Genomic DNA, 15,015 nt, shown 5'->3' with positions numbered 1-15,015 from the left:
CTATCCATTGACCCATACATCCATCAATCAATCAATCCATCCTTCCATCCATCAATCCATCCATCCATCCATCCTTCGACCCATCTATCCATTGACCCATCCATCTATCAATCCATCCATCCATCCATTCACCCATCCATCTATCCATCCATCCATCCATCCATCCATCCTTCGACTCATCTATCCATTGACCCATACATCCATCCATCCATCCATCAATCCATCCATCCATCCATCCATCCATCCATCCTTCGACCTATCTATCTATTGACCCATACATCCATCAATCAATCAATCCATCCTTCCATCCATCAATCCATCCATCCATCCATCCTTCGACCTATCTATCCATTGAACCATCCATCTATCAATCCATCCATCCATCCATCCATCCATTGACCCAGACATCCATCAATCCATCCATCCACATCCATCCTTCGACCTATCTATCCATTGACCCATCCATCCACCCATCCATCTATCCATCCATCCATCTTAGTCCTTCTATGCTTCAACTCACCATCTCGAACATTCTTTCTAGCCAGAGACAAGTGTTGCAAGCTCAACGGTCCTTGCTGCTCGTGGATGACACCCAAAGTGTGGAATATCTCGTGGACGATCGAAGACTGGAAAACGTATAGTGAGTAAATAAATAAATAAATAGATAAATCGTTAAATAAATATACAAAAAATAAATAATTAAAAGATAAATAAATAATCAACTCCCTAAATAAATAAATGAATTGACAAATAAGTATACAAATAAATTGATAACAAGATAAATAAATAATCAATTCACTAAATAAATAAATAAATTTAAAAAATATATAAATAAATATATACCTATACATTGATAAAGATATGAATAAATAATGAACTCAATAAATAAGTAAATAAATAACTAAATAGATAAATAAATACAGAAATGAATGAATAAAGATATAAATAAAAAATCAACCCACTAAATAAATAAATTGATAAATAAATATACAAATATATTTATCAAAAAATATAAATAAATCAACTCACTAAATAAGTAAATAAATAAATGAACATTTTAACAATAGTTAGGTTTGATGGTATGGTTGTGGTGCAGTTGCTAAAATTGACTTTGGTCTTCGTTACTGTGTTCTGGTACCTGACGATTATAAATAATGATATAGTGTGCATGTTCAAATCACGTCGGGGTCACCAATGTAGCATCTACTTTACTGGAAACAACAAACAATGAAAGCAATGTGTAGTGAATTTTATAAATTTAATGAGCTCTCTCGTGTTTACGTTTTTCTGATCTGACGTGTAGAGTAGTCTTGCAGTCAGCAGTATGTGGTAAGTCTTCGTAGTTCGTAGGAAACGGAGATCGCCACAATAGTTACTTTTGTGTGGGTATCTGATCTTGTGGTATGGCACTCGCCTTTGGACAGGTGGGTTCCATGTTCGAGCCCATCTCTTATCGGCGCAAGGTTGAGTCAGTGAAAATGGCTCTTTACTTATATCTTCTGACCATACTAAGGAAAAAATATGAGGACCTGGTCGTTAATATCGTTGTCTCAAGAAAAAATTGCAATATAGACGTCCTGTCTCGTCGGATATGTTAAGTGTTTCTGGTGGAAGTGGCCCCTTGTAAGGAGTTATGAGCACATAGAAGCTCAAACACAGTGAACAATAACTTACGTATGCAGTGCAATCTTTCAGACTATTGGTTACATTTGGTAATGAAACATCAACTTACGCATGCAGTACAACCTTTGATACGATGGGTTACATTTGTATTACAGTGAATAATCAACTTCAATATGTAGTACAACCTTTTAGACTATGGGTTACATTTGTAGCACAGGAACCATCAATTTAGGTATGCAGTAACCCTTTGAGGTTATGGGTTACATTTGTAAAACAGTGAAACATCAACTTACGTATACAGCATAACCTTTGAAGCTATGAGTTACATTTGTAAAACAGTTAAACTTCAACTTACGTATGCAGCATAACCTTTGAGGCTGTGGGTTACATTTGTAAAACAGTGAAACATCAACTTACGTATGAAGTACACGTTCTAATAGTCCTTGCTTCAGTTCCACTCCCTTGGCCCAAGAAAGTTCCACAGCTAGTAAATAAAAATATAGAATAAACGAAGTTGACTCCACTTTGCCTATTGTTGCTTTTAGACCACCTTTTTGGTGATTAGTTCTCATTAAGGTTTCTGTAGAATGAATGAGATTACTGTGGCTCTGCTCTTTAGATAGTTTGGAGATTTGAGCTAAAGTTCATCTAACAGACTGTAACATTTGAATGTTACAGGTAGTTTTCTGTGTTTGAGCAGGCGGAAAGAATAGGTGAGTATTTACCTCAACACATAAAAACAAATCAAATTAACCATGGTTAAGTGAAAATTAAATATTTTAAAAGAAGAAAATGATAAAATTAGTTTGTTTTGGTTTTCCTCTGCATCATTGTTAGCTTACTCTGGAAAATCCGAAAATTCTGGATAATAATTAATTATAACTAAATCGTTAGCCGGAAATAGCGTATCAACGCACAAAACTGCGTAACCTTAATCGTTTATAGTCTGGTTAATACGGTTTAATGGGAACTAACTACTCATAAAATGGCTGGCTAAAAACAATAACAAACACCTGAGTGACGTCAACTTCGTTCTATCTCTCCGTTGTTTCTCATTAAACTGTTTTCTTATTTGATTCCAAACGTATGGAACATTCTGTATATCTTTAAATCCATTTTTACCATCGAACTCACGCCAACACCATTTATAACGTTTTGGGACAAAAATAGTTCTTCAGAGTCACGAGGCCCATAACGCTGGTTTCCATAGAGGGAAAGGGACAATCAGACAAGAGCAATTAACCGATTGATAACCACCCCTCTCGGACAATCGTCATAATGTAAACAATGGCAGTGATTGGTAGACACCGCAAGCTACACAGGTTTTACTATAGATGGTATGTGTTAAGTAAAATACCCATTGTTTTACCTCTTGATCAGTAGAATCAACACAGAAAACTACGTGTAAACTTAAACGTTTATAATATGATCGAGAAAATCGTGTGATAACTAGTCACCCATTTGTCAATATAAATACAATAACAACGATCAGATGGAGGTCGAATTAGTTCACGTTATTGTTTATAAACAACCAACCATGTTTGTCCGAGCACGTGTGAAGGTGTGTCACAAATTCCATGTTTTGATTGGTCAAAAATCTACTGATAAATTGCCAGCTAACCTTTAGATTGGGCGCTAGTCAGTCGCAAAGTACTTTTCGCTAGATCTAACTGACCCAGCTACGTACCTATTCACTGCTAGAGCGCGGGGGGGGGGGGGGGGGGGGGGGGGGGGGGGGGGGGATAGATCTTGGTCCCTACCAAAACGAACCTTTAGCACAACCTCTACTATAGAATGAATGAACTTGACGTCATCGGGCTCTTTGTAGCTGTTTTTTTTTTGACGGGCCAGTTGGGTGATCAGTTCTCGGTTAAGTCTCGCTAAAAGACGGTCCAAACTCTTAAGGTTACACATAAGATTGGTACGGCTCATCTGGTGGGCAGAATTTTACCTTAACCCTCTCCTTACCAACCATAGGAAAATCGTCATTTCGTTAGGATTCAACGACAATGTTCTAATTCTGCTTTCTCTTTACATCACATAATGTAAAGAAATGCTTTGATTACAGCTATAAATACTAAACACTGTGTTGTAGAGCTCATTTTGCTGAACAACATTCTGTATAGAATATTAGACTTGTTAACTTTTTGTTTGATTAGGAAAAGTCTATTTTTGTCTCAGGTGGGTGTGAATTTTCGGGGGAAATTCTAAAAATGGCTGGTAAGGAGAGAGTTAACGCAATATATAACGGGGATGATTTACAAGTAAAAAATTATCATCTCTCAAAAGTATAACTATACATTTGACTGTTTTTCTGTCAGCTAAGGACTCCTACAATAGAACGGACAAAACCAAGTAATCTCATTCCAAGACAATGACAAAAAGCAAGTTGGAAAACAGATAATGAGATATAGTGGCTTTGATTTGTTGCTATGCGATTGAGTGGAGTGAATCCCACCCCATACCAACAACAACAAAAAATATGATGTTCTTACATGTTTCCCCCGCCGCCGATAAACTTGAGGTAGGCATTGGACGGGTAGTTGTTGTTGAGAGGGTCAAAGTCAGGTTCCTCCACCCACGTGACGCATACGTGATCCATAATGTCGTCCATTATCCTTCTCACCTTTGGGATGAGGCCTGGAGAATAAAAAATAATCGTACCCGAGACTAACATGAAAATATGGAGACGTGAAACTGAACTCACTCAATCCTACAGATTTTTGCAACTTTTCAGAATGTGACCCATCGTCTCAAAACGGTATTATGTCGAAACGAACCAAAATCCTAAAAGCCTAATTTAATGTCAAACTGGTCCAAATTATACATTGTTGGCATTCGCACCCTAAAATATGGTATCCATTCTCCTTAATTAATCATATAAACTCAACACAAGTCTGATATTTCGGGCTACATCTTAACCAACCCGACTTAATACCGTTTTGAGGCGAAGGGTCACAAATTGGAAAAAATGTATTAAAAATGAGCATGTGAATAGATATTTTTATTCAACTACCATCAACATGTAAAAATGAAAGACATTAGCTTTGATACTACGCCTATAATTTGTCTCAGAAAAATGTAATTAATAGGCATGGGGTAAAATTAACCCGGGTATGTGCGGCTGTGTGGTCTAGTGTTATGACACTCGCTTTCGGATCGGAAGGTCCTGGGTTCGAGCCTCGCGCTCGGCGCATAGTTGAGTCCTTGGAAAAGGCTCTTAACTCACATTCTCTCACCGTACTCTGGTGTAAAATGAGTACCTGGCCGTCAACAGTGTTGTCTTTGTCCGAAAAATTGTAATATCGCCTAACAGGCGTTATGTCCCGTCCTACATGTTAAATGTTGCTGTTGACCAGGGACCCCTTGTAAAGCGCTATGAGCACGTTTAGTGGATATTGCGCTAGCTATATAAAAGCTCAATTTAATTTTTTAAAAGAACGGATATAGTCGGTGTTAGGGTTGAATGAGTTAAGGGGGTTCTTCCGTATGTGGGTGTTCAATGTCAAGTAGGTAAACATGGCATTTGTGTATTGATGGTATGTGTTCAATGTCAAGTAGGTAAACATGGCATTTGTGTATTGATGGTATGTGTTCAATGTCAAGTAGGTAAACATGGCATTTCAGTATTGATGGTATGTGTTTAAATAAAATACACACCATTTCTTCCCGCTTTATCAATAGCATAAATACACAAAAATGTTTATAATCTGGGAGAATTTAGTGAGAAAAATCCAACCCAACTGAATATAGAAAGCTGCGAAAAACCGTAGCAAATTCCAATTGTATTTCATATAGATAGTTTGATGTTGACGTCACGCGGGTCTTTGTTTTTGTTTTTTGCCATCCGCGTTTATGAGTAATTCTCACTAAACTGTTTTAACCAGACTATTAACGATCATGGTTACACACAGTTTTGTGTGTTGGTCCGTTATACTTCCGGATGGCAATGTTGTGAACCCCTAAGCCAAGCGCATACTATATATAAACATTATGAGCGAGAGGATGTTTACCAACTTGACAATACCTGACATAGATACGCGTCGTCTGCTAGTAAAACCATAATATTACCACTTCGGAAGTTTTCCAAGGAAAGACTGGACTGGTGCGGCTATGTGGTCTAGTGGTATGACACTCGCTTTCGGATCGGAAGGTCCTGGGTTGAGCCTTGTGCTCGGCGCATAGTTGAGTCCTTGGAAAAGGCTCTTTACTCACATTCTCTCACTATACTCAGGTGTAAATTGAGTACCTGGCCGTTAACAGCGTTGTCTGTGTCCGAAAAATTGTAATATCGCCTAACAGGCGGCATGTCCCGTCCTACATATTAAATGTTGCTGTTTACCAGGGACCCCTTGTAAAGCGCTTTGAGCACATTTAGTGGATATTGCACTATATAAAGCTCAATTTTAATAACCCAGGCGTCAGCCACAGTGCAATGCCGCAAATTGAGCAAGGGCGAGGATACTTGCTCAAGGCCACGAAACGAGGCGGGTAGTCGAACTCGGTACCAAAAGTATAACAATACATGTTACTGTTTCCCTACCAGTTAAGGACCCCCACAATAGAACGGACGAAACCAAGAAATCTCATTCCAAGAGAAAGACAAAGAAAGCAAGTTGGAAAACAGAAAAAGGGGTATAATAATAATAATAATAATAATAATAATAATAATAATAATAATAATAATAATAATAATAATAATAATAATAATAAATTGAGCTTTATATAGCGCAATATCCAATAAATGTGCTAAAAGCGCTTTACAAGGGGTCCCTGGTCAACAGCGACATTTAAGATGTAGGACGGGACATGACGCCTATTAGGCGATATTACAATTTTTCGGACAAAGACAACGTTGTTAACGGCCAGGTACTCATTTTACACATGAGTACGGTGAGAGAATGTGAGTAAAGAGCCTTTTCCAAGGGCTCAACTATGCGCCGAGAGCGAGGCTCGAACCCAGGACCTTCCGATCCGAGAGCAAGTGTCATACCACTAGACCACATAGCCGCACAATATGGTATGCGATTGAGAGGAGCGAATCCTACCCATGACAATGCATTCTCTGAGAGAAACAAAACACTCACTGGTTGGAAAGCTGGAGTCAAACATGTATGGGATCAGATGAGGCCAGGTCTCTGTGCTGGTGTTGTAGGTAGCACGCTTTGATCTACTCCCTCCAGTAGGCCCGGTCTCTTCACTGGTGTTGTCGATAGAACGCTTTGACCTGCTCCCTCCAGGGTTATGGAATGAGACCAGGTTGATTTTCAGCGAGGATCCCTCCCTGCAATGGTAACGATATTGTAGCTACTACTACTACTACTACTACTACTACTACTACTACTACTACTACTACTACTACTACTACTACTACTACTACTACTACTACTACTACTACTACTACTACTACTACTACTACTACTACTACTACTACTACTACTACTACTACTACTACTAACTACACTACTATACAACAACAACACAACACACTACTACTACTATACTAACTACTATAACTACTACTACTACTATACTACTACTACTACTACTACTACTACTACTACTACTACTACTACTACTACTACTACGACTACTACTACAACTGACTACTACTACTACCACTACTACTACTACTACTACTACTACTACTACTACTACTACTACTACTACTACTACTACTCTACTACTACAACTACTATACCACTAACACACACACAAAACAACAACAACACTACTACTACTACTACATACTACTCTACTATACTACTATACTACTACTACCACTCTATTATTACAATCTGCCGAGCTGCTATTTGATTATATAATATAATATATATATATATATATAATATATATATATATATATATATATAGAGAGAGAGAGAGAGAGAGAGAGAGAGAGATAGATTATGCCTACTCACCTATGGATAGCTCTTTCTTTTCTGATCAACGTGTGTCCAAAAGAGGCCTCCCTCTTCTTTCTAACGTCCTCCAACCGCTGTTATTTATGGAGAAAGAAAGAAAATGAATGAATGAATGAATGAATTTATATAGCGCCTAGATACACAATGTGCTCAGAGGCGCTTTACAATGCAAATAAAACACAACAATAAATTGATAATTTAAGCATAAAATCTATCATATTGGAATAGCATTAATCAATTTGTAATTTAATTACCACGCACTGTGCTACATGATGAAAATTTAGGATATCTATAATATGTAGGCCTAATATAAATGTTAAACATCAAATGATTTTCTAAAGAGATTTGTTTTAAGTTTCTTTTTAACTATTATACAAGACCTGGCGTACTCTGGAAAAACCCATATTTAAAATTTTGGCCACAAAACCCGTCCTTCATATATCGATCGATTTAAATTACCCTCATCTTTGCAAAAACTCTCAAACCTGGGACCGCAAAGTCCCAGGTAGGTCCCAGGTTATAGAGTTTTCTCCAAGATGAGGGTCATTTAAATCGATCGATATTTGAAGGACGAGTTTTCTGGCCAAATTTTTAAATATGGCGTTCCAAAAAGTGGCAGACTTACCCAGCTGCAAAATTCACTTTTAAAACTCAAACAATCTCTCTACAACTTTATGTTCTTAATAATCAAACAAATAACATTGTGATGTATACAATAAATCTGAATAATAAAAAATGTATATTGTGTCGTAACAAATGTAACGGTTTTGCTGTAGGTGTTATGAATAAATAATAAATAAATTCCCTTTCTTCATCCCTAAGGGGAAATTTGTCTTTAGGATCTATTCCAAGGGAAGACTGGAATAACCCAAGCGTCAGCCGCAGTGCAGCGCCGCAAAGTGAGCAAAGGCCAGGTGACTTGCTCAAGGTCACACAGCACGACGTGTAGTCGAACTCGGTACCTTTCGGGTACGAAGCAAAGACCGTACCACTGAGCCACGCTGTCCCATATTGCTCTATATAAATGGTCTATTTCTAAAATGTTTCAATCATTTTTTCTTGCATGCACTGCGTTAAATCTGGAAATTCAACATACCTCGTCGGCGTAAATTTCTGAAGTGGTTGCCTGAAAGAAAATGGAGAGAAAAAATGTACCATGAAAGATTTATATTATTTACAAATTAATGTAGCATAAAATTCAATTTATAGATAGTATGCGCTTGGCTAAGAAGCTCACAACATTGCCATCCGGAAATATAACGGACCAACACCCAAAACTATGTGTCACATTGAATGTTTATAGTCTGGTTAATATAGTTTAGTGAGCATTACTCATAAACCGGGATGGCAAAAAGCAATAACAAAGACTTGAGTGACGTCATCTTCGTTCTGGCTATAGTCAGAATTCTCACAGATGAAAATGAAACCATAACAACTAGAGCAAAGCTGATGGCTTTTTGAGCCACACATATAGAATGTATGCTATGCATTTAGGTAAAATACTCACAACATCCAATCTGCCGGATATAACATAACAAACACCCAAAATTATGCGTAATCTTAAACGTTTTTAGTCTGATCGATAGGATTTAGTAAGAACTAGTAATAATCAAAATAGCTGTTTAAAAACAATAACAAAATAAAAACAAAAACAAAAAAAACAAAACAGCAAAAAACAAAACAAAACAAAAATAAAACAAACAAAAAAAGAAACAAAAAAAAAAAACAGCAACAACATAAAAAAAAAAGAACTTGAAATTTTATATAGGGCAATATTTTTTTCCTTGGGTAGGGGGGGGGGGTGTCGTGCTTGGGTGAGGGTGTGTTTGTGTGGGGAGGTGGGTAGAGTTAATTATGTTTAATTACCTGCCCCTGTCCGTTGAACTTTTTCAGTGTCAAGTAGTCAATCCCTTTTCCAAAATTGTCTAGAAAATTCTTTGTTTCTTCTTCACTCTGCCAAAACACAAGACAAAGATTTTAAAATATATAAATAAAAAAATGAAAATAAATTCCCTTTATTCATCCCTAAGGGGAAATTTTTCTTTAGGGTCTATTCCAAGGGAAGACTGGAATAACCCAGGCGTCAGCCGCAGTGCAGCGCCGCAAATTGAGCTAAGGCTAGGTGACTTGCTCAAGGCCACACAACGCCGCGGGTAGTCGAACTCGGTACCTTTCGGGTACGAAGCAAAGACCATACCGCTGAGCCACGTAGTCCCATGATATACTAAAGATAATAAAGATAATATGTGACCCTTCGCCTCAAAATGGTATTAAGTCGGGTTGGTTAAGATGTTGAAAACTGAATTTATAGCCAGAAATATCAGACTTGTGTTGAGTTTGTATGTTTTATTGAGGAGAATGGATATCATATTTTAGGGTGAGAATGCCAACAATTAATTTATATTTTTGACCAGTTTAACATAATAATTCGGCTTTTAAGCATCTGGCTCGTTCCGACATAATACCGTTTTGAGACGAAGGGTCACATATTGTAATATAAGTGCTTATTTGGCACCCATTATTTATTGCTGACAAGTGCTCTGTAAAAAGTAATATACAAAAATAAATATAACTACTTCAAAACAAAAAACAAAACAAAATCAGCTTGTCCTTGGAATCAAAGTAATTTGATTTCCCCAGGACTAACCTTGCCGCAAAATTCTGTACTCTCTGGAGCTTGTTATTAGGGAGACCAGCGACCAGTGAATTGCAGTAGTCGAGGCGTAACAAGACCAAAGCAGAGACAATTCTCTTCAACAGTCATGACGTCACTTCCCTCGTAATGACGAATGGTAACTTAGTAACTGGCTCTAAACTATCGGAACAATGGCAGACGCCCGTATGAAATATTTCTCCGGCGAGCATAAAAACGTATCCAGAGGGGGAAAAAACACATAAATTTGATCATGTTTTTGGCTTTTGCACATTCTGATCACAAGACATATGAAAAGTTCTAGCCAGCTTGAAGAATAAAAAGTAATGATTTTCTTTGTTTAGAACCAAGATGGCCGCCGTTGCCGGGAGGCGTGACATCAGACTATTGAATCCAATTCTGTACTCTCTGGAGCTTGTTATTAGGGAGACCAGCGAGCAGTGAATTGCAGTAGTCGAATCGTGACAAGACCAAAGCAGAGATAATTGGATCCAATAGTCTGATGTTACGTCGCCCAGCAACGGCGGCCATCGTGGTTCTAAACAAAGAAAATCGGTACTTTTTATTCTTCATGCTGGCTAGAACTTTTCATATGTCTTGTGATCAAAATGTTTAAAAGTCAAAACATGATCAGAATTATAATGTTTTTTTTTACCTCTGGATACGCTTTTATGCTCGTCGGAGAAATATTTCATAAGGGCGTCCGCCATTGTTCCGATAGTTTAGAGCCAGTCACTAAGTTACCATGCGTGGTTATGAGGGAAGTGACGTTACGACCTTTGAAGCGTATTCTATACTCTCTGGAGCTTGTTATTAGGGAGAGCAGCGAACGGTGAATTGCAGTAGCCGAGGCGTAACAAGACCAAAGCAGAGACAATTCTCTTCAAGTTGTTGAAAGGTAAACATGATCTCATCTGTGATATTCTACGGAGCTCATAGTACATAATTTTCACATTATTGTTTATATGCTGATCCATAGACAAAGAACTGTCCAGAATGACACCCACAATTTTAGCCTTTTCAGAAATAGAAATATCACAATCAGTTATGGTTTGGGTTAGAAACATACATTGACTGTCTGCTAGATGACACAGGAATGGACAACACCCGGGAGCTGTGCACACTTATGGGGGACAGGACACATTGGAGAATACTTGTGGGTCATGCTGGGCGCCCCAAGGGGCGGCCTAAGTAAGTAAGTAAGTAAGTAAGTAAGTAAGTAAGTAAGTAAGTAAGTAAGTAAGTATGGTTAGGGTAGGATTTGACAAGTGGATAGACTTTAATATTTGCTGAGTTCCTATCGAAACAACTTCAGTTTTTATCTAATAATAATAATAATAATAATAATATAATAATAATAATAATAATAATAATAATAATAATAATAATAATAATAATAATAATAATAATAATAATAATAATAATAATAATAATAATAATAATAATAATAATAATAATAATAATAATAATAATAATAATAATAATATAATAATAAAAATAATAATAATAATATATAATAATAATAATAATAATAATAATAAAATAATAATAATAATAATAATAATAGACAACCCCAAGCACAATAATTTAAAAAAAGCAAAGCATAACATACCAGATATAACAATGACAAAGAACCTCACACATTGGCGACGTCATACATACCACCAATATCACATATGACAAAGAACACACATGGACGTCATACATTACACACCAGATATAACAATGACACAAGAACTCACCACATTGGCTGACGTCATACATTACACACCAGATATCACAATGACACAAGAACTCACCACATTGGCTGACGTCATACATTACACACTAGATATAACAATGACACAAGAACTCACCACATTGGCTGACGTCATATGACACAAGAACTCACCACATTGGCTGACGTCATACATTACACACCAGATATCACAATGACACAAGAACTCACCACATTGGCCGACGTCATACATTACACAACACAGAATAACAGACCAATGACACAAGAACTCACCACATTGGCTGACGTCATACATTACACACCAGATATCACAATGACACAAGAACTCACCACATTAGCCGACGTCACATACATTACAAACACAGAATCACCACATGTGACACAAGAACTCACCACATTGGCTGACGTCATACATTACACACCAGTATACAATGACACAAGAACTCACCACATTGGCTGACGTCATACAATACACACCAGATATCAACAATGACACAAGAACTCACCACATTGGCTGACGTCATACATTACACACCAGATATCACAATGACACAAGAACTCACCACATTAGCCGACGTCATACATTACACACCAGATACCACAATGACACAAGAACTCACCACATTGGCTGACGTCATACATTACACACCAGATATCACAATGACACAAGAACTCACCACATTGGCTGACGTCATATGACACAAGAACTCACCACATTGGCTGACGTCATACATTACACACCAGATATAACAATGACACAAGAACTCACCACATTGGCTGACGTCATACATTACACACCAGATATCACAATGACACAAGAACTCACCACATTGGCTGACGTCATACATTACACACCAGATACCACAATGACACAAGAACTCACCACATTGGCTGACGTCATACATTACACACCAGATACCACAATGACACAAGAACTCACCACATTGGCTGACGTCATACATTACACACCAGATACCACAATGACACAAGAACTCACCACATTGGCTGACGTCATACATTACACACCAGATATCACAATGACACAAGAACTCACCACATTGCTGACGTCATACATTACACACCAGATACCACAATGACACAAGAACTCACCACATTGGCTGACGTCATACATTACACACCAGATACCACAATGACACAAGAACTCACCACATTGGCTGACGTCATACATTACACACCAGATATCACAATGACACAAGAACTCACCACATTTGCTGACGTCATACATTACACACCAGATATCACAATGACACAAGAACTCACCACATTGGCTGACGTCATATGACACAAGAACTCACCACATTGGCTGACGTCATATGACACAAGAACTCACCACATTGGCTGACGTCATACATTACACACCAGATATAACAATGACACAAGAACTCACCACATTGGCTGACGTCATACCAGCCAGTATCAGGGCTGCTACAATTGTTAAGAACTGCATCTTTAGAACTTTCTGGAATATTAAAATGATCGCGTAATGTTACATTTTTTCTGTAAATATTAAAAGGAATAATTTTAATAAGAACCCCCCCCCCCCCCAAACAAAAAAAAAACAACAAAAAAACCCCAAAAATCAACAAATAAACAAAAACAAAACAAAAACAAACAACAAAGTCAAACCGAAAAAAAAAACAAAAAATGTGCTTGTGCTCAAATCGGTCCTTATTTTGGACAAAGGCAACATTGTTGCCGGCCAAGTACTAATTTAACACCAGAGTACGGTGAGAAAATGTGAGTAAAGAGCCTTTTCCAAGGACTCAACTTTGCGTCGCCTAGAGTGGGACTCTTTTCAGCTACCTATCTGTCCAAAGGCGAGTGTCTACCACAAGGACACAACGCCGCACAAAAATTATTCGGAAACACTGATGCTATGTAAGAAAATGAAAAAGAGTGTACGAGTTTGAAGCGATTGGAAACATAGCAGAAGAATAGAAGTAAAAAACACGACTAGAATAAGTAGGAGGAGGGGGGAGGGAAGGAGGAAGACGAGGTGGATTGAAAAGAAAAAGAAGAAGAAGGAGAAGAAGATGGAGGAGGAGGAGGAGGAAGAGGAATATCTGATGATGACGATGACGACATTTATTATAATGATGATGATGTTGATGATGATGATGATGATGATGATGAGGATGATGCTGAATTTGATGATGATGATGAATTTGATGATGATGATGATTATGATGATGATGATGATGATGATGATGATGATGATGATGATTATGATGATGATGATGGTGATGATGATGATGACGATGATGATGATGATGATGAGCGATGGTGATGAGTATGACGATGATGATGAATATGATGATGATGATGAACGATGGTGATGATAATGATGATTACGACGATAACGGTTTGGTAGAGATAGACATCAATTAAGCAAGAGGATGAGAATGGAATAATAGAACTTACATAATTGAAGTCGGGTTTTCCAAAACTCGCTAAGTCGATTTTTGAGATTTTCTGACTTAAATTGAGCTTTTATATAGCGCAATATCCACTAAACGTGCTCAAAGCGCTTTACAAGGGGTCCTTGGCCAACAGCAACACATAACATTTAGAACGGGACATGACGCCTGTTAGGCGATATTCCAAATTTTTGTTTGGACAAAGACAACGCTGTTAACGGCTAAGTACTCGTTTTACACCTGAGTACGGTGAGAGAATGTGAGTAAAGAGCCTTCTCCAAGGACTCAACTATGCGCCGAACGCGAGGCTCGAACCCACGACCTTTCGATCCGAAAGCGAGTGTCATACCACTAGACCACATAGCCGCAAATTGAAATGTAAAGTAATATTAAGCATCAAGACGCACAAGAATTTCCTTAGATTTGTGTGAATTTGAAGTTTAAATATAATGAAATAATAGGCCGAATGAGAGATTGTAGCGGAAATAATCCTCAATATCTCAAAATGTGAAAAATCCGAGGTGGAGAGTTATGGAAAACCACTATTAAATTCTTACAATAATTTATTAGTAAACTTACCCTCCAAATCCACTCGCCTTCTCTGAACGCCCCAGACACTTTGATCTTTAAAATATTTGC

At 37.6% G+C, this 15,015-nt stretch overlaps 1 protein-coding gene across 1 annotated transcript in view; it reads right to left on the bottom strand.

Annotated features, from left to right (window-relative positions):
* LOC144976633 (uncharacterized) overlaps window positions 1-15,015 on the bottom strand; it is a 65,828-nt gene extending 50,813 nt beyond the window's left edge. Inside the window, exons 1-9 of the mRNA XM_078920931.1 lie at window positions 14,956-15,015; window positions 13,347-13,418; window positions 9,414-9,500; window positions 8,644-8,673; window positions 7,545-7,621; window positions 6,711-6,907; window positions 4,119-4,263; window positions 2,041-2,107; window positions 521-626 (exon numbers count right to left, since the gene is read on the bottom strand). Of these exons, the coding sequence (XP_078777057.1) occupies window positions 521-626; window positions 2,041-2,107; window positions 4,119-4,263; window positions 6,711-6,907; window positions 7,545-7,621; window positions 8,644-8,673; window positions 9,414-9,500; window positions 13,347-13,406 (769 nt within the window). The 5' untranslated portion in view covers window positions 13,407-13,418; window positions 14,956-15,015. The remainder of the gene's footprint in view (window positions 1-520; window positions 627-2,040; window positions 2,108-4,118; window positions 4,264-6,710; window positions 6,908-7,544; window positions 7,622-8,643; window positions 8,674-9,413; window positions 9,501-13,346; window positions 13,419-14,955) is intronic.

The sequence above is a fragment of the Berghia stephanieae genome, chromosome 7 (assembly GCF_034508935.2).
Source record: "Berghia stephanieae isolate SIO BIC M18660-M18661 chromosome 7, UCSD_Bste_1.3, whole genome shotgun sequence".
NCBI classification, from domain to species: Eukaryota; Metazoa; Mollusca; class Gastropoda; order Nudibranchia; family Aeolidiidae; genus Berghia; species Berghia stephanieae.
The sequence above is the reverse complement of the archived record's forward strand: the minus strand, read 5'-3'. Positions and strand labels throughout refer to the sequence as shown.